This window comes from Macrotis lagotis, chromosome X (assembly GCF_037893015.1).
Source record: "Macrotis lagotis isolate mMagLag1 chromosome X, bilby.v1.9.chrom.fasta, whole genome shotgun sequence".
Classification (NCBI taxonomy): domain Eukaryota; kingdom Metazoa; phylum Chordata; class Mammalia; order Peramelemorphia; family Peramelidae; genus Macrotis; species Macrotis lagotis.
In genome coordinates, this window is record NC_133666.1 from 586,328,090 (window position 1) to 586,349,315 (window position 21,226).

General features: G+C 40.3%; 1 protein-coding gene across 2 annotated transcripts in view; it reads right to left on the reverse strand.

The window, feature by feature from the left end:
* The window catches only part of FBXO32 (F-box protein 32), a 43,208-nt gene extending 31,298 nt beyond the window's left edge, over positions 1–11,910 (reverse strand). Inside the window, exons 1-2 of one of the 2 annotated variants that reach the window (XM_074201592.1) lie at positions 11,760–11,910; positions 1,107–1,219 (exon numbers count right to left, since the gene is read on the reverse strand). In XM_074201592.1, coding sequence (XP_074057693.1) covers positions 1,107–1,219; positions 11,760–11,875 — 229 coding nt within the window. In that variant the 5' untranslated portion in view covers positions 11,876–11,910. Of the gene's footprint in view, positions 1–1,106; positions 11,152–11,759 lie in introns of those variants that run through there. The other variant, XM_074201591.1, reaches the window with a different exon arrangement.
* Between the last annotated feature and the right edge of the window lie 9,316 nt (positions 11,911–21,226).

A 21,226-nucleotide genomic window follows, 5' to 3' on the forward strand; every position in this document is an offset into this window, starting at 1 on the left:
CTCTTACTTTAGGTAGGGTGTTTGTATTACATGCCAAACGTGAAGCTTTTCCAAGGGCCACAAGAAAGAAGATATAAAACAGATGAGACTACGAAGTACAAAACCTCACAGCACAGATTAAACTAGAGATTTTACATTTTGTGTTTAGGATCAGAGACTCAAAACCCTTTCTTGTATTCACATATAACATCTAAGAATGTAAATAGCAATTCCACAAGAAAGAAGAACAGAATATATTTTTTCAAAACTTTCAAACCACAACTCAAAACAAAAACATTGGAGTGGTCTTTATTGAATAATGTGCCATAGCAAAAATGATTTTGAGTTCTACCAAATGCAAATGACATGGAGGACCCTCCCCCCAAAGGAACAAAAAAAAAGAGAAAAAACAACAGAGGGAGCAGGAAGGCTAACAGAAATGAATAACAAAAATGGGTCTACTCCTTATCAAATACACAATCAAGTTCCTCAGGTTAAGTCTGAATGCAAAGTCACAAATGACCCCTGAAGAGCACCTAAATAAACGTGAAGAAAGGTGCAACTAAAATCATTTCACTAAGCAAATATTAGTGTCAGCTGTGTTTGAAGCACTGTGCTTGGTGCCCCAGATACAAAGGCAAATAACAAAAGTCCCTAACCTCAAGAAACTTCCATTCTATGGGGGAGAAAGAAGGGAAGAAATGTTGTTTGGTCATTTGAATTATGTCCAACTTTTCATGGGCCTATATGGGGTTTTCTTGGCAAAGCTATAGTGATAGTTTCTGTCATTTCCTTCTCCAGCTCATTTTACATATGAGGAACCGAGGCAAACAGGGTTAAGTGACTTGCCCAGGGTCACTCACCTAGTAAGTGTCTAAGGCCAGATTTGAACTCAGGACCAAGCCTGCCACTCTCTCTCCTATTCCACCTGGCCACCTCAATAAATGTGTAAAGATAAGTAAATCCAAAATGATTTTCTGAGGTTGGGGGGAAAACACTAGAAATTGTGGGGATAATCAATCATTAATAAATATGGTGAGGGCTACTATACTCTCTTCGTGATGAGTTCTCAAAATCTTTTCATAATTGTTCAAACCCATTCCCCAAGTCCAAAAACAATGCCTTACACTGAATTTTGGTTTTGCTGTTCATCAGGTCCTTCTTTCTTTTCTTGGCCACAACATCATAGTTCAGACTGTTGAAAAGATTCTCCTTGTTGTGCACGTCTTTGGGGCAGTAACTATGAATAATGGAAGATGAGAAAGTATGATTTTGGGGACAATGTAAACAATTATCCTTTTTCAAGGTAGCTGTTCTTAGAAATGACGGGCTCTGGTATAAAACATATGCATGTAATGGGGGAAAAAAGGGCAAGTTGTCCCTCCTCCCCAAACCCTGTATTCCATACATTCATAGGCTAACCTCTTTTTAGAACATTAATATCTGTGCAGAAAGCAGAGTCAAGTGCTTCTCTTTCTTTTTTAATTAAAGTTTTGACTTTAATTAGAATAAAATTGAATGATGCAATTTGCTTTTATGACAGAAGCCTTTTAAAATTTATTTGTCCCTAATCTTATTAATAAAGAAACACTGAAGTAAAACCAACAGTGACAGCCATATCTGACATATCTGACAGTATATATACCCCATAATATTTCCATTTCCAATGGAAAAAGGAGTGGACTTCCTTATATCTTCTCTGGAGTCAAGATTGGTTATGAATTCCTTTTATTTCCTAGCCTACAGTAATTCTTTGTTCCATATTTTGCAAATGCTCTTTTAATGAGAAAATGGTGACAGTCAAAGAAGGACCTTAGAATTACAGGACTAAAGAGGTAGAAGGGACACCAGAGATCACCCAAATTCAATCTTTTCCAGATGAAGAAATCAAGGCTCTGAAACATAAATTGACTGCAAAAGGTCATGCAGGTAGCAAGTGGCAGAATTAGAATTTGAACCTAGCTCTTTAGTACTAAATCCTGAATTTGTTTCACTGCACCTGCTGGGTGGCTTGCTCATACCAGTGGAGGTTCTATTGTTTTAGTTATGGGAGTTCCCTTCAAATCATGCAAAATAAGTGTATATTTCTAGTCCAGAGTCATTCAGCTTATAAGCATAGAAGTCAAGATTGGAACCCAGATCTTACTAACTGCAAGGCCAGCATACTATCCTCTACTCTTAGGTGTCTCTAATATTTGAAGGGAAGGTGGGGTAAAGGGGAGTGGGGAGGGATAGTCTGGACCTGTGATTTTATCTATGAGGAACTTCATTCACTTGTGGAGATCTAGAACTCATTTGTAATGAACAGTTTTAGGGAGCTACCTGGAGTAATATGGGGTTAAGTTATATAATCATGGTCACTGAGCTACCATATATACATCAGAGGCAAGCCCTGAACCTAGGTCTTCTCAATTCCAAGATTAGTCCTCTGTATCCATAATGCTACTTGACCTTTTACAAGACAAAACAAAAATGACTTTAGTTTGCAAAAGGCTTTAACACAGGACTTCTTAAATGGTTCTCTTAGCATTCATCTTTTCTAAAAGCATGACTTAACTTGCAAAAATTTGGTTTGTTCATAACTTTTGAGAATATAGTTAAGGGAAAGGGACATTCTGTTATGAAGCATGAGGAGCAGGTTCAAGATCTGGGACCTTGATACATATTGAAAATATAATTCTAATAAGGAGTGGGAAGAGAAAGAACATTTTGCACTATTGTACATGTCACACAGTGATGGCAGATTTAGCTCGGCCACATTCCTTGGATTTCTTTCAGTAGTTTTAGCCATCATCTGGTGACTAGATATTAACATGCAATTTCTAGAGAAAGATAGATTGATCTACTGAACAGTAAGTTACAGGGCAGCTTTGATGAATGAGACAAAATAATAGTGGATGGTATTTACATAAATAATGCTTCCAAGGTTTGCAGCATTTTGTGCACTTTATCTTGGTTGAGCCTCATAATGCTATGATGTTGGTACTTTCTAAGAATTGTTATGTTTTAAAAAGTTTAAATTTTTAAAAATTTAATTCTTTTCTTCCTTCAACCTCCCTCCCTCACCACTAAAAAATAAAAATAAAACCCTTGTAACAGATATGCATAGTCAAGCAAAACAAATTCCTGAATTGGTTATGTACAAAAATGATGTATCTGGTCTGTCTGTCTTGTCTATTTCTACATCATAAGTCTATCCCCTCTCTGTCAGGACACATTTCATCACTGATCCTTTGGAATCATGGTGGTCAGTGGATAGTTTAAAGTTCTTATACCTTTCAAAGTTGTTTGCTTTTAGTGTCATTGTTATTATATCAGTTGTTTCCCATTTTACAGATAAGAAATTGAGGCTCAGGGAGATTTCTATAGCTAGAAGCTAGTAGTGGCCAGATTCAAACCCAGGTCTTCCTGACTGCAAGTTCAGCATGCATCCCATTCTAGCACATTGTTTTCCTAAAAGCAAATGAATTAGGATGTATCTGGTCATGTTACAAAAGGATTCTACCCAGAGTTTCTGACTGTTCAAGTCCCCCAAATTAATTTAAAATACTCCCAATATATAAAAGGATTTGTGGGTTTTGGCTGTATGGTTACTCCCACTATCATTCTTTAAGTCTTGAGAGGAGCAGAGTATCACAGTAGATAGAGTAAACTTGGGAATCTGGAGACACACTTACTAAATTAGATTAGTTTAAGTCACATTGTCACAGAACTTCACTTTCCTCATCTGTACAATGGGAATAATTATATTCACATTGTTTATCTCATAGGATTTTTTGAAGGGAAAACATATTTGCCAATCTTTAAGTGCTATATAAATGAGTTTTAAAAATATGATTCAAGCATTGTTATGGCTCCAGTCCTTCCCCAGTTTCTCCCCCCAAAGTCTTCACCTGGTGTCTGACCAGTCTTCTGGCAAGGAGAGCATTTGAATTTATTAACCAGGCTGGTTTTTGGACAGCCAAAATACAGTCCTGTTTTTAGAGACTGTCCAACTTGGCAGGTCCTCACAGAACTTGGGCTCTTGGGTCACTGAAATAGGACTTGGTTCAAAAAAGGAGCAAGATAGAAGAGACAAATTTTAGTGTTCCTTAAGCTCAGAGTCAACAATGAAATACACAGCCTTAGGCTCTATTCAGAGAGCCCTATTAGAAATTAGAAATAATTATACTTGTGCTATGCACTTGTCAGAGTACATTTGGAATGTGGGATTTAGTTTGAGATACCATGGTGTAAAGAAGGCATCATCAGTAAGTTGGAGAGAACCTGGATGGAAAGCTCCTATGGGTTCCATCTAAGGATTGCTCAAAGGGTTTGGAGGTGTTTAGCACAGAGAAAAGTAGACTCAGAGGACACACAACTAGTTGTCTTGAAGTATTTAAAGTTCAGGCACCAAGAAACGGTGTTCAACATTTTCTTTCTAGTCTGAGAAAGCAGAACTAAAAAAAAGCCCAGAGCTGAAAATTAGACTTGAAGTAGAAATAGGGATAAAAACTGGACCTGTGATTTTTATGGATGGACAAACTCATTTTACGGGTCAGCATCTTCTCTTCACCATTGAGTCTCAGAGCTATGCATGGGGATTGAGAGGTCAAAGGGCCAATAGTAGAGTCTTCCTGGCTTTGAGGTCAGCTCAGTTAGATGCTGGTGATTAGAACTATTCAAAGTGGAAGAGGTTCTTTCTGGAGGTCATTGGGTACTTCTCACTGGAGGTATGGAAGAAGTGGAGACCACCTTGTCAGATGCATTAAACAGGGATTTCTTTTCTTGGATAATATAAGTAGCTAAGTAGCTAATAATGTTAATTAGCTAATAATAGCTAATCTCCAAACCCTTTATAACTTGGAGATTCTGTTATCTGTGATGTTAGTGAAAGAATTTAAAATAAGAAGTGATTTGAAGAAAATTTGTCACTTCAATCACGGAATTACATGCAGTATACTTGTCCTGTGAAGGGCATCTCAGACCAGGGGTATGCTGAGAAATGTTTAAAAGTCAACTCTAGGGCGGTGATAAAGCACTGGCCTTGGAGTCAGGAGTACCTGGGTTCAAATCCGGTCTCAGACACTTAATAATTACTTAGCTGTGTGGCCTTGGTCAAGCCACTTAACCCCATTTGCCTTGCAAAAACCTAAAAACCAAACAAAAAAGAGTCCATTCTATGGGGAAAGGAGGGGGGGGGTATACATGTGACATACTTTTTAAAAAGTCCAGTATGCATAGTTAACATTTTCCCATTACTTTCTTGAGTCTAGAAATCAATAAAAACATAAAGTCCAGATTTGTAGTAATTACTAATTTCTGATAACACTGAAAATTTAACAATTGGTTCTCTCAGTTCAATACAAGCTGGTTTCTGTACACACCATTTTAGACTCTATGTACTATATATAAAGACAAATGTGTATTTCAAAATAAATACTTCTTTCTTGTCCCTAGTCCTTTTAATGGCTTTCAACTATATCCATATATACCAGTTATCTTGCTACTGACTATCAGTTGATACCTTTTCTTTTATACGACAGAGGTAAGTTTGAATGTAATCTCCTTTTGCAAAGCTATTCAAATACACTTTGTCAAGCCTCTAATTTTTTTATCCCTTTGCTTTCATACAAGATGGAGAGGTTATAGTTAAGTTCCAGGTGGATGGCTGTGGAGATCTATCTGATCCTTCAGATTGCTCTCCAGTAGGACTATCAAGTCAACTGCTATGAATTTTGTTTCCTGCTTTGCTATTGACTGTTCTCTTAGGAAGAGTAGTAGCAGCTCAGAGATGGAACTACTTCATAGGCTCATAGATTAGAAAGGGAAGCCTGGAGGTGATCTAGTCCAGCTCCTCATAGAGACATGGAATGACTTGCCCAAAGTCACATGAGGAGTGACAGAACTGTGATTCGAAGCCAGGTCTTCTTATTCCAAGTCCAGCATTCTTTCCACTGTACTATCTTGCCACCAGCCATTATGACATAGTATAAAGAATTAGGCAAAGCTAGGTTCAAGTCCTCTCTCCCATATATACTAGCTATGGGATCAAGTGAAGTCTCTTAGTATCTGGGTACCCAAGACAACTGCCAGGACTATAAGAGATAAGAGCTCATCTTGATCTAGTGCTTTATATAATTATCTCATTTCATTCCTACAAGCACTTGAGTGAATTAGGTGCTATTCTCCCCATTTTACAGATGAGAAGACTGAGGTTTGGAGAGGTTAAATGACTGGTATGGGACTTCCTAAATAGTGTCTCAAAGGAGATCTGAACCCAGGTCTTACCGACTTCAACAAAACCCTTCATCTAGACTAGTAAACAAGTGAATAAATAAATAGAAAATAAGACAGAAGGAAAGAAGAGGAGAATGAGGGAGGTGGGAGTGCAGGAGCGGGGGAGGGGGGAGTAGAACTCTTAGTCCTAGGCAATAACCTAGGGCAGCCCATACAAAGCTAAAAAAATGAAAGAGATGGAAGGTCACTTGGCGGGCCATCCTGTCCGAAGCATGGTCCATGGACTGCTTTCGAAAGCTGAGAACGCCGTGTATGCAAAGATACTACACCAAGTCCTATTATTCGATAACAAACCCACAGTGCACATTCCACCCTCGTGAAGAGCACCATAAAACTAAGTTGTCATCTTCTCCATCACAGAAACACCCAGGCGAAGCCTAACAAAGCATTTCATAAGCTTCGGACATAGCTTGTTACTATTCTTTGGAAATTTTAAATATTTATATTTCATTTTATTCCCTTCTAATTTAAAACAGCCCCCAAAGGAATTTGAGTCTTTCCCTTACAAAAAATACAATAACCTGTTGTAAGACAGAGTGACTCATTATAAAAGCAAGTTTAAGAGTACAATCGATTATGATCTTCCCTTGCAGAGCATAGAAAAAATTGAACCAACCCTGCAATTTTCACTCAGTATTAGCTTTCGGACTCCAGGGGGTAGGGAACGGGATGGGAAAAGTGATGAGGTTTATTTGTCTTGCCTGCTTATATTTTAAGCAATAATATATTCAGCTCTATGCTATTTTAAGAGTTCAATTATGTCTGTTTCAGGCAAATTGAAAGTCAATGGAAAATTACAAAAGGATTCCACCCCCCCCCAGAAAAGCCACCATACTTTAGGAACCACAGTATTTTTATTTGTTTTTCTAAAATCTGAAATCAGCAGAACTGTTGTCTAAGGCTTCTTTCTTCATGTACTATAAATGAAGACATGAAAGACTTAGTGGCTGTTTTACTGCTAGCAGTTGGTACTAGTTAATCCCAACCTTTGTGGTAGTGAACTGGAATAAGGGCAATTGGCTTTTTTTACATGATGGGATACTTTAAGAAGACTTTAGGAAAAAAAGTGGGAAAGATGTCAAGATAAGACTATTATAGCTACAGAGGTAAGGGAGGATCAGTTTGGGGGCAAAACCCCACAAAAGCCCCATTTCTCCTTTGTCTGTTGGTTCTGCCATTTTAGAAACTCCCAGTGTGAATTTGAAATGTACTTAGATAACGTAATTGCCCAGGCCAAATTGTACTAAGCAATGTAAAACCTTATTGACAAATTTTTCCAAAAACTAAATATGTTAAACATGATTATATGTGTATAACCTATATCAGATTACTCTCTGTCATGATGAGGATGGAGGGAAGGGAGAGTGGTAAAAAAATGTGGACCTCACAAGCTAACAAAAAGATGAATGCTGAAAAATATCTTTGCATATAACTGGAAAAAAGGGAATAAACACTCAAAAAAATTTGTCCAGATATCATAGTGCTGTCCCTTGATTCTTCAAAGCCAAAAAAATTAGGCAAAGATCACATAAGAATCCAATCCAATCAACCTAATTAATAATTATTAAAATGAAGAAATGGAAAGAGATAGAGGGGTTACTTGATTATCTACTGTATCCCTAACATAGGCAGCCTAGGCAAGGAACCATATATATATAACTTTTTTAAAAATCCTTTTATATACCTCTCACCCAGGTAGTCTTGGACACATAACTGGCATGCAAACATTACAGTAAGTTACATTTATAAAATATGTTTCTCTCGACACCTCCATGAGGTAGATCATGCCAATATTATCATCCCTATATCACAGATGAGGAAACTGAGGCACAGATTTGTTTATCGAGGTGAAGCAGTATAGTAACATGGAAAAAAAAATCACTGTACTTGGAGTCAGGTGATCTAGATTTGAAAATGAGCTTTACCACTTTCTACCTGTATAACCTATGGCATGTGACTTCATGTCACTGAGATGCAATTTCCCTGTTTACAAATTGAAATGGTTGGTTCTAATACCCTCTAAGTTTTCTTCCTAATGCTCAAATAATGCTACTTGTCTAGAAAGGGATCAGAGCCACCATTTCTTTCTCCAGGTAAGAGGGATGATCCCCTCCACTGACTCATCTATTCCACAGAACTACCCTAGATAACAGTACAACTGTTTGGACCCCATTTTAAGTGACGGGACTGAGGGGTCTGTCTCTAAGGGCTACACCAGGAGCCAAGTCCTCTGACTCCAAATTCAATGTTCTTTCTATCACACCAAACTGCCTGTAAGTTGACTGACTGGCATTTGGCTGTTGAAGTGAGGCTGGGCCCCTGGAACGTTGTCAGAATGTTTGACCGGAGTCCAGAAAATCTGCACTGTTACCACATCAACCGTTCATGGCCCCTTGCTTCAGCTGCTCATCGAAAATTTAAGTGGAATTAGGGAAGTATGCAGGGCTTTTGTGTCACCCTACTTATATGTCTTTTTATTTTTTTATTTTTATTTTTATAAAGGGATTACCTTCTGTTTCCTCTCTACAGGAGCCAGAGGCAGCTATTTACCTGCCTAGGCACCCAGCCCAAATCTGACCTCATAGATAACTTACTCTATAGGGCCCTGAAAATTGGGGACATTTGAGATTCCAAAGCCTGGCCCCTGAAGGCCAAATATGCCTTTAAGAGGCTGGCAGTCTTTGCATTCTGAGCAGGAAGGACTGGAGTTATTTACAGATAGGAAAAAAAAAGAAGCAAAAACAAACACCAAAGTGCTAACCGCCAGCTGCTTTAAGGCTACCAAGAGGATCTTGACTGACTCATGCAAGGACCTTCAGCAGAGTGGCCGTAGGATCACCTTCTGCTGTCATAATTGGACTCTGATGGGCCAAGGTGAAAGGTGACGGCTTGGGAGGGGAAGATAGCAGAGAGATGGGTAAGGACAAAGTGGACTGAAGGTGACCAAAGAAGGGGCAGCCATTTGATCCTGGCCTGGATCTGAGTTTTCTGGTAAACTGAAACTCCCTTCAGATTCTTCCACACCAATGGGAGAGAGGCACTCACTGTTTTCTAAGGGAGACTGATACCAACTTATCTTCCAGATGAGGCACAGTGAGAGCATTCACAAGAACCACAGGGGGTGGAGATGGAGGAAAACTGGAGAGGTTTCATTCAGGGGCAATTTAATCAGAGGCTAGAAACCTAACTAGCACACAAATGCAAGTCCAGATGAACATAATAGCCTTCTCCCCACTGAAGGGGAGGTATATGGAGAGACTCTAGAGGGATGAGGAACCCTGGGTACCACTTGAAGAAAGTTTTTTTTTTTCCTTTAGAAAGAATTAGTTCACATGCTCTTCAGAAATGAAGGGAGTGATAAAATAATGGATGAAAAGCAAGTTTCCTGGGCCAGAGGGAAGCACCCAATTAGAAAAAAAATTCTGAGACGACACACAATTTGTAACTTGAGTTTCTATAAGATAGACTTTGGCATCAGAGAAAGAAGACACCAGCTAGGATAGTTTTCCTTGTAATTAAATTGTTATTGGATCTTTCATAAACAAGAGATTTCTTAACTGCTCCCAAGAAGACGCTCTTCGTGACTGCCCCCATGTATTTTTGCAAAATAAAAATCAATATAGCTTGAGCCTCTTGTTCTCTCTGACTAACCCCTGGGATTAAATAACTTGTCCTTTATTGCAAGACAAAGAGAGGTTGATCTGTTACAAACAACAAACAGATGAGGGGCTCTGAAGGTTAAGCCTTCAAAATAACCACATTTTCCTGATAGTTTTCTTAGGATTGGGTGCCAAGCACTCATCCAAAACAACCATTTCAAAGGCTTGAGTAATTAGAAATCTGGCTCAGAGACAGAGCTCCCCCATCTCCATTTTTACAAGGGACCAAAGATGCTGGGTTTAAGTGAACATAAGGGCAAAAGGAAATAACAATAGGTAGCATTTCTTGAGTTTTTTTTTAAATCTTCACAACCACTTGAAAGGCAAGTGAAAATCGAATCAAAAAATGTAAGAGCTGCAGAATTTCTGCGAGATCACCGACTATAACTAAACAGTTCTATAGATGAGGCAATACTATGTTTATATGCAACTTCTTCACAGGCGACAGAGCCAGTTCTAACCCTCTAGTCCTTCAGTGGGATGATGTGTGAGAAAATTCAGCTGAGGCTCAGGGTTCTGAAGATATTCTAGACCCCATCACTGGGGTCTGCTATTACTACTTGTGGGAACTAAAGCAAGTCGTTTCTTATCTGGGATTTAGTCTCCTCAGCATGGCATAGTTGGAGAACAGACCAGTCTTGAAGTCGGGAAGACCTGACTTGTGATCCTGGACAAGTCACTTAACCCCTTAGGGACCCAGGAACTCTCCAAGACTCACATGACAGATGAGCGTGGAATATGCACGGTGGGAATTCCCCACCTGGTGAAATCACAGAATCAGTCGCCTCCTTCCTCCTGCAAGGAGGTTGGACGGAGTCTCGAATCCATTGCAGTTGGAAATCTGTGATCTAATATCAGCAGGGGTGCCCCTGAACTCCAGAGACTGAATTTCTGGGATTAAGCCCTGTGTGTGATTGAGAAAAATCGCTTTCACCGATCTGTGCCTCTTTCCTCAACCAGGAGAGGGGGGCCTTCATTTACCTACACTTCACGTGGTGAGGAAAAGGAGCTATTTGAATAGGACTCCCGGTTATTAGTAGAATAAGGCCCGACTTCAACAGCAGATGGCTGATCCCCCCCCCCCCCACACACACACACAAAGGAAGAGGAGAGGTGGTTAACAAGAGGGTAGTGGGCTTTCCTCCCCCTTAGATCGGCTCACTTTGTAATAATTATTTTTACAATCCCAAAAGAGACATTGGACAAATACAAGGAGGTCACTGAGGAAGCAGGTGCAAGTGCCGCCGGCTCCCTCCAGTTCCACCCCCCCCCCCAGCTTTACAAGCAGGGCCGCGAAGCGCACCCCTTCCCGGGGGTCCAGCCGGCCACCCCAGGTCCCATCCTTGAGGCTGGAGGCTGCTTCCTGGCTCCCTCTCTCCTCCCCTACCCCGCCTCCTGCGCTGCCGCCAAGAGCAGAAAGGGCTGGAGAAGGAACCCAGGTGCTCGGCTCGGGCCAGCCGGGCACCTGCCCGCGGGCTCCCCGCCTCTGCGGGCCGCGCTCAGAGTCCGGAGCCGCCCGCGGGGCAAGCGGACCAAACGCGGCTTCATCCAGGCAGCTCCCGGGCCCGGGGACCAAAGCTTCCCAGCACAAATGGGTCTTCCTTGGGGCACCCTCCCTCCCCTCCGATCCTGCGAGCTGAACCCCGGCCCCCCACCCCGCGTCCTTGCATCCCCCCCGTGCCCGCGTCCTTGCATCCCCCCCGTGTCCGCGTCCTTGCATTTCTCCCCCGCTCCACCGGGGCCCGGCGAGGCTCCGAGCGCTTCGTGGCCGGCGTGGGGCGGGACGCGAGGGGACCGGAGAGGCGCAGGAGCGGGGGGCTGGGAAAGGGGGCTCCCCCTCACCTGTTGATGTCGCTCACGAAGCCGCTGCTCTTCTCGTCCAGGAACCGCTTCCAGCCATCCGCGGTCTTCACCCAGTTCTGTCCCGGGGACCGCCAGTCCTGGCCGAGGAAGGGCATGGCGCCGGGGGGCTGCGGGGGCCCGGGGGGGTCGGGGCGCACCTGGAGGAGGCTGCGGGCCGGGCCGGGGTTGGGGCGCGGGGAGGAGCGCCTCGGGCTTCGGACGCGCGGGGACCGCGAGGGGCGAGGAGCGGCGGCACGGGCACGGGCACGGGCACGGGCGGAGGGCGCTCCGCAGGGCCCGGCTCCTTCCAGGGAGTGTGGCAGGCGGGCTGCGGCCGCAGTATTTATCCCGGGCCCGCTGGCCGCGGCTCTTTGTTGCCGGAAGAGCTGCCTGCCTCCTAGCCCAGCCTCCCGGCCCCGGAGGACACGTGGCTTTGTTTATGGGCCCGGCTGGCTGGGTCGCGGCCACTCCCACAGCACCCCGCCGTTGCACAACCCAGCCCCGGGGGAAACTTGAAACCAGGAAGGAAGGTCTCCTCTCTCTCTCCCTTTCCACTCCTAGGATCCCTCTCCTCCTCGTGGCCCTTCCAGGAGCAGCTGCTGCTAAGAGAGAGGCAGCTGCCCCGAGGGGCTCTCCTCTCCCTCTCCCTTTCCCTTTCCCCTTCTCTTTTTCCAACCAAAAGATCAAATAAAACAAGTTTTCCAAATTGTCCTGATTAATATTTTCTTTTGAGGGGGCATTGATTGAATTTAGGGACCAGGGAGCTGCTAATGATGGAGAAACTCAAGTTCTGTCACTCTTATTCAAGGCCTGCAGTAAACATCAAGCTATGCCCGCTTGCAGAAGGATGACTCTCTCTGTCTCTCCCTCTCCAGTCCCTCCCCCACCCATTTAGAATGTGAGCAATACGATATTCATTAAATATGTGAAGTCATGCAAGACATAGTTTTATATTAACCTTTTGGAAAAAAGCTAGAAAAATAAGGTGAAAAACAATATGCTTCTGTCTATACTCAGAGTTCATCCGTTCTCTCTTTGGAAGGGGGATGACATTTTTCATCTTGAGTCGTTTGGAAGTATCTTGGATCAATATATTGATCAGAGTAGCGTTTAATAATCATTGCATTATTGCTGTTACTATGTCTAATGTTCTTTTGGTTCTGCTCAGTTCACTTTGCAAGTCATATAAGTCTTAACAGGTTTTTCTGAAACCACCCTCTCTCATCATTTCTTACACCACAATAATATTCCACTGCGATTTTATTCAACCATTCCCCGATTGATGGGCATCCCTCATAACACCCTATATTTACTCTTATCAGGTTGATTAGAGAAGTCCTCAATTTAATCAGGGTATTATAGTGATTGTCATCCAACCTCTTTATACATAGCTTCCCATAGTTAGGGATTTCAGAGGACACCCAATTTTTTTTTTATCTCTCCCCTATCTCTTATTTCCCATACTCACTTGTAGATAGAAGACAATATTGGAAAAATGAAACAAAAAAAGGAGAAGGAAGAGGAAGAGGAGGAGGAAGAGAAGGAATAGAAGAAATTGATGGTACTTTTCCTTTTCCCCCTCTCACTCCCCCCCTGGAGCAATCAGGATAGGTCTTCAATTCCCTTTAAATGGAGGGGAATTATTATTTTGCTAATTTCTGAAGCTGTGTCTCTTAAGAAAGACAGATACTTGCTAACTACTTCAGGAATATGAAACTCCCTCCTTTTCAGGGCATTTAAGGACTTCTCTATAATTTCTTTTTTTTCCCCTTCCTGTGAGTGGGATAGGATTTTTATTTCTTCCACTACAGAAACTGCTTAATATCCCAAAGACTCAGAACCCTCATGAACAAAAACAGAAAGCATTCAATACTCAAATCATGCCTGATTCCTTCAGAGGCAGACAACTTTGTGCCACTGCTGAACAGATCTTTCACATTTACCTTATACTACCCAGTTACAGCGACTTACCAAGTCAGCTTTTCTAGTCAGCCAGGGTATGACTTTGGCTTTTGGCGGGGAAGAGGTGACTTCTAGTTAGCTTCAAGGTAATCCTGGTAGTAGTCTCCTCTCAAAAGCATGCTAACAAAGGAACTTTTTTTTCAAATCAACAAAGTTTTTATTTTTATTTTTTTCAATTACATGCAAAGATAGTTTTTAACAATTACCTTTTTGCAAGTAAAGGAACTTTCTTCTAGACAACTGTTGCACAATTTGGAAACCCTCTACTTATGAGGCAACTGCCCATTTCTCTAGATTGCTAATTGCTGACCTGTGCTATTAAAAGGAAACATCAAAGCAGAAGAATACAGCTGGGGACCCTGAGGGTTATTCAATTCAATAAGCATTTATTAGATGATTCTATTTGTAAGATGCACCTGGGAGTCCAAGTCCAGTTTCTATTATGGGAAGAGCAATTTCCTTACTCCTTCAGAGCTCAGACTTCCTTCTTGCACCTTCTACAGTATAGTCACCCAGGACTGGAGTAAACCTTCTCCTGGTATAACTGCATGAGGAGTTGAAGAGACTGTTGCCACAATCATCACAGTGTCCTCCAGATGAAATTCATCCCCATTATGGACCTGTTTATAGGCACCTGTGTGACCAGGCACTTATCTTCTCAGCAGCCCAGGTAACTCTTAGGATATTTAGAATGGTAAGGACTTTAGAGGTCAACATTCATTCTACACATGGGGAAACTAAGATTTAACAAGATTAAGTGACAGAGATAGGATCTGATCCTGTGACTTTAAAAACCAACCTCCTTCAAACCAAGTAACTTTTTAAAGATTTAATATTTTATTTATTTGTTTTTCTAACTACATGCAATGGTAGTTTTTTGCCAATCATTTGTTTGCAAGGTTTTGAGTTTTTCATTTTTTCTTCCTCCCTCTCCCCCTGACAGAAAGTAATCTGATCTAAGCTCTATATTTATAACCATGCTAAACATAGATCGATATTGAACATGTGAGAGAAGAATCAGATGCAAATGAAGAAAGAAAACACTAGAGAGAAAAATGACATAATACATAAGGCAACTTTTAAAACTGAAGATAATAAGCTTTGATCTTCATTTAAACTTTACAGTTCCTTCTCTAGTTATGGATGGGTATTTTCCATCACGAGTCTTTTAAAATTGATTGTTGCACTGCTGCAATGAACAAGGCCTTCATAGTTAATCATCACCCTATGTTGTTATTAGGATGTACAGTGTTCTTCTGCTTCTGCTCATTTCACTCAGCATCAATTCATGCAATTCTTTCCAAGGTTTTCCTGAAATCCCATCCCTCATGATTTCTTATAGAACAATATTGTTCCGTCACATACATATACTATAATTTATTTAGCCATTCTCCAATTAATGGGCATACCCTCAATTTCCAATTCTTTGCCACTACATAAAGAGCTGCTATGAATATTTTTGTACATATACATGTACATTTTTTACCTTCTTTTCATGATCTCTTCAGGATACAGGCCTTCTCTTTTAAGAGAGTTACACTAGTAGAGGGAGAGTCCATACCAGGTGTTGCCTATGCCAACAAAATAATAAGTTTGGACAAAAATAAAGAAAGGATGTCCTTAGCATTGTGCTAAGTTAGAGATTCAAAGATAGAAATGAAAAACAGCCTTACCACCATCCCATTAGAACATACAGACAAGTAAATACAAGATAATTTGAGACAAGAGAAAGAGAAGAGAGATCAAATGAGATGCTCACACATTGCACATCGTAGATGAGTCTGAATTCATAACCAGTGGGATCAGGAAAGGCTGAGCCTTGAAGGAAGCTACAGTTGTGGATGGAGCACATTCCAGGTATAGGAGAGAGAGTCTGGACAAAGACCTGAGATACAGAAGATGAAATTCCAGGTTCAAGGCTAGTTTCTCTGGAGCAGAAAGCATGTGAAGCAGAACTGACTGAAACCAGTCCATAAGAACTTTGTATGCCAAACTGAAGAGTTTCAATTTTAACCAAGAGGCAAAAGGGAGCCACTAAAGATATTAGAGCATGTGAGTGATGTGGCTAGACCTATGCTTGTCCAACCTCTACCTGAATAAAAATATCCTCTGTATCACTACTTTTAGACTCAAATGAAAACACCCACTGTCTGAGAAAACTATTATCAAAATCATCTATGTCATACTGTATTTTATTTCTTTTTGTCAAACATTTCCCAAATACATTTTAATCTGGATCCTATATCACTGGGGATTTTGCTGTCTGCTTGAGGCATTAGGCAATCAAGTTTGACAACTCAGTTCTACATAATAATAAAATGGTTTAGCATGCACAGGAAGACCTTCAATGAGAAGGATAACACATTGACTCCAACAGAGGCAGCCCAATCCACTTTGGGTAGCTCTAATTGTTAGAGAGCTTTGTTTCACATAAAGATTAGATTTTCCTTTTCCACATTTGCTTCTCATTCTAGACCACTGAATGGAATTAGAATATGTCTAATGTATATGACAGTCTTTCAAAAAGGGTGAAAGGCTCACTTGTGTCTTCCTCCCCCCCTCCCCCCAAGGCACTTCTCTAGGCTAAACATGCCTAATTTCAAGTGGTCTTCCTGACTCGAATTTTAGGACCCTCACTCTCCTGCTTTCTCTTCTCTCAATGCTTTCATTGTCTCTAAACTCTGATGGCCAAGACTGAACCCATCCTCTGAATGTGTCCTAAGTAGGGCAAGGTACAACTGCTCTCATCAACTTATTCTAGGAAGCAATGATTTTCTTAATGCAGCATTTTGGATGAAGACTCTTTTCAAATAGTCACAGTTTTCTGACTCAGTTTTCCCCACTATAAATAATATAAATGTGCAATGAGAGTAAAAATAGCTCTTGAGAGCTATCTGTAAAAATAAAACAGCCCCAAATGCTGTAGATAAGATAATAAACGAGAATCTGCGATGTTAGCCTTTGTGGGAAATAACAATATTTGTCTTCGAGAAAGTATAATTGGGAGCTGATTTTATTAGAAAACAAGGTGAATTCCTTTTCATGCTTCCTTTACCTCAGTTTTTAGAGACGGATACAGTGAAAAGAGAATGGCATTCAGAGTCACAGGCCCTTGATTCAAATCCTACCTGTCAATCACATCCGTTTTCTGGACCTTAGTTTGCTTATTTGTTAAATTAGGGGATTGGCAGCTATGATGGATTCAGTTCCTCTAAGGAGTTCAGAGATCTATGACAACCCTGAGAGATCTGTTATAGACAACTCCATCTGCATTCAGAGGAAAACAAAAAACAAGCAACAAACAACAAAAACCCACAAAATCTGAATGAGTACTAAGTTCATTAAAAAAAATACTTCTCCTATGTTTTTCTTCCTATATAATGGTTTTCTTTCTTTTTTCCTTAGACCCAATTCCTCGTTCACCAAATGACTAATATGTAAATATGTTAAATACAGATGTATATGTATAATGTTTACTAGACTGTTTGCCCCTAAGGAGTGGGAGGTGGGAAGAGAGGGTAGTAGAAAAATGTACAACTTATAAATATGTAAGTGGATGAATGTTGAAAAACTTTCATGACATATAATTGGAAAAACAAAAAAAAATTAGGGGATTGGGCTTGGTAGCCTCTTAGGTAGGTCTTTTCCAGCTCTAAATTTGTGACTTCTTCCTTAAACCAACTTTTTGTCCAACACTCACTCTCAACTATTCTAATCTGATTCATCTCTAAAGACTTTTGCTTTCCAGGTTTTTATAGGGTCAACTCAAGCTTCTATTATCTTGAATGTCAGCACCTTGGATAGAATGATGATCACAAGAGTCAGAAAGACTTGAGTTCAGATAGACTTACTAGATCTATGACTCTGGTTAAGCCAATTAGCCTCTGTCTGTCTGTTTCCTCATGATAGCACCTACTTTCCAGGGTTGTTGCAAAGATCAAATGAGATTATGCCAGCACATCATAGCTGTTTAAAAATGGTTATTTCCTTTTCCATTCTAGAAGGAGACCTTGGAATGTTTATCCCTTCAAAATGGTAGATGTATAATTTCTGGACAATGACTCTTAGGTCACAAATTGGCAATTTTGCACAGCTCCTGGTTGGCTTGTCATTGGTGGCTGATCTTGTATGTGCAGTATTTGTGAATCACTTTGAAGGCAACAGATCAATGAAATATGTTTCCTGATGAAGATACAAAGGCAAGTGACCCAAAGAGACTTCACAAAGAAAGGCAGAACCCATCAGTTTGTCTGAGGTTGTTAATTGTCCATGATCTTACAGCTTGGGAGTGTCAAAGATCAGGTTTGAATCAAAGTCTTCCTGTCCTTAAGTCTAAACATTATCTATTTGGACAAACCCTTTTCTCAGAGTAGAATCTCAAGGGCAAAATAAAATTGTCCAGTATTCTTTTTAGGGCCTCTGTGACATAATGATTCAAGCAGCAATTGCATATTAGAAGCTGCTACAAGTCCTTACTCATTGTCACATTCTCTGAATCTTGACCTTGGACAATATGCATTCTGCTCTTTGTTATTTATTGAATATCAGCAGTGGAAATGGATACTATTCTTCCCAGGTGACTTGGAATCTAAATTTAAAAAGGCAGAAATGGCACAAATTTAACCACCTCACTGTAAATCTAGGTGAAGTAGTCTATTTCTTCCTGCTTTGAAGAATTACTCACAGACAGAATTATGACATCCCTCAGGTCAGTTTTATTTTTGTCTTTATACCTCCCGTATCTTGCACAATTTTTTATTTTTTCGCGACCTATGATTTTGCTGACTTAGGGAATCCCCAGTATGATAAAGCGATATGCAATTTATCTGAAATTTATAATTTAAAAAAACATGGGAGCATGGGGAAATGAATGACTTGTTCACAGTCATCCAGTTAATATATTTCACAAATGAAACATTAACTTAGCATCCTGATGCCAAAGATGAGTTTTTATTTATTATACCAGGTTGCCTTGCACATTGAAGCTGTTTAATAAATTTTTGCTGGATGGAATGGTGAAAAAAATGCATGTAGCAAGAGGGATACTGGGTCCATGCCCTTTAGCCCATGGTCAACTCCATGGGAGGCCCTCCATCTAGTAAATCTGGGGATTTCTCTAATCTCCCTTAATTGGGTTCTACTTGGTGAGTGTGAATGGATCTGTCAGTCAGTAAAAAAAGGATTTATTAGGCTTTACCAGGTACTGAACTGTGTCCTGGAGATACAAGTCAAGGAAAAACATAGTTCTTGACCTAAAAGAGAAGTCAGCAGATAGCTATAAAATGTATTATGTATCCCCAAAGCAACAACAACCACAACTAGCATTTATTAAGCATTTACTATGTGTCAAATTCTGTGCTTTGATAATGATACTAACTAACATTTATTTAGTGCTTTAGGTGCATCAGGCAATGTACTAAGCATAATAATCATCATCATCATCATCATCATACCTTATATAGTATTTATGTGCCACCATATTAAATAAAATAATACAACATTATTATTAGTAGTAGTAATATTATATAGACTAGACAATGCACTAAATGCCATAATGATGATAATAATAGTTAATATTTATATCATGCTTATAGTGCATTACTATACTAAGTCTAATAATAGTACCTTATATAATGCTTGCTACATGCCACCATATTATAATAAAATAATACAATCTTATTATTATTATAATTAGTAGTAGTATTATATAGACTAGACAATGTGCTAAATGTCATAATAATGATAATAATAGCTAAAATGTATATAGTGCTTATAGCATACACCAGAAAATGGACTAAGTGTAATAATAATAATAATACCTTATATAGTGCTATGTGCCACCATATTATAATAAAAATAATACAACCTCATTATTAGTAGTAGTATATAGACTAGACAATGTACAAAGTACCATAATGATGATAATAATAAATATTTATATAGTGCTTACAGTGCATCAGACAATATGCTAAGTATAATGATGTCTGATATAATGCTTGCTATGTGCCACCATATAATAATATAATACTATCATTATTATTATACAAGAAATGTGTTTATTATACTAGAAAATGTGTTAAGTGCCATAATAATAATAATAATAATAATAATCACCAACATTTATCTAGCACTGACCACGGACTAGATGTTATGTTAAGCATTTTACAATGATCATCTCATATGACCATGCATGATCCATAAGCTCAGAGAAGAAGTACCAGCAGAGGAGGGTCAGAGGATGGGAACTGGGAAAGGCCTGCGGAAGGTGTGATTTGAGCTGGACCCTGAAGGAAGCCAGGAAAACCGGAGGCAGAGGTGAGGAGGAAGAGCATGCCAGGTGTGGGGGCAGCCAGTGGCAAAGACATGGAGTGTGGAGGTGACGGGTTGCATTCGAGGAACAGCAAATAGTCCTATGTGGTTGGTTCCCAGAGCCCAAGGAGGTAAATAAGACACAAAAAAAGTCTAGAAAAGTAGGAAGGGGCCAAGTTATGAAGGACTTTAAAAGCCAAATGGAGCATTTTTATTTGATTCTGCTGGAATAACTTTGGGGGTCTTTTATATATAATTAATTTGAAGAACAGATATTCTTCATTGAATTGCAGTTCTATTTTCTAGTTTCTTTACTTGATTTCTTTTTTCCCCAAAGGGCATTTTATTATGAAAATATTTAATGATGGTAGTAGTCAGTTAAAAATAGCTTTAGCATGAGTGTGTGTGTGTGTGGGGGGGAGGGAAAGGGCAGTGGACCAAATCCATCACCAACCTCAGTTCAAACAGGCTGCATTTGAAAAGGAGGAACTAAAGTGAGTAAATAGATTACGTCCAGCCACTTCAGGGCACTTACAGGGAATGTATGTTTAATGTCACAACAATTTACATCTGACCTTATCCCCTGTCCTGGGCGGGGCATCCTGGAACTAGTGTCCTGGGTGTTTGCTAGGTGTGGGTGAGCAGAGCCTGCCAGCTGACTGTTATTTTTGGACCTTTGGCTCCAAGTCTCGCCAACTAAATTAAAGTTGGTCAGACACATGTCACTGAAAATCTGCTCATTCTTTTAATGAGAATCATTTGGCATTCCTGACATGGGGGCCTGATCTGTTCTCTAGAGAGGGCCAAGGACAATTCACTATAATCCTTATTTCTAGAAGGAACCACTCTATTTGCAAGAAAATTCTTCCCTCCCCTGCGTTTGTCTGACACAAGTTTGTAAGACACAAGTTTGTAAACTTTCACACAAAGGGTTTGAAAAGCAGAGAAAACACCCAAAAGCTGACATCGTTGCTCCAAGCTCCCACAGGTCTTTTTACCAAGGATTTCAAAACTTGTATCTGTTACATTTTTTGGGTGCCTGAGGCTTATGAGTTTAGTTTAAAATGTGTAGAGGTCTTTAAGACAGCCCTAGTGGCTACCCTCTGTACTTGGGATGGGCTAATTATAGATTTGAGTATTTTCACATGTTGTATCCCAGGATTCAGAAATTGCCTGGGACAAAATAAAAGGCAACC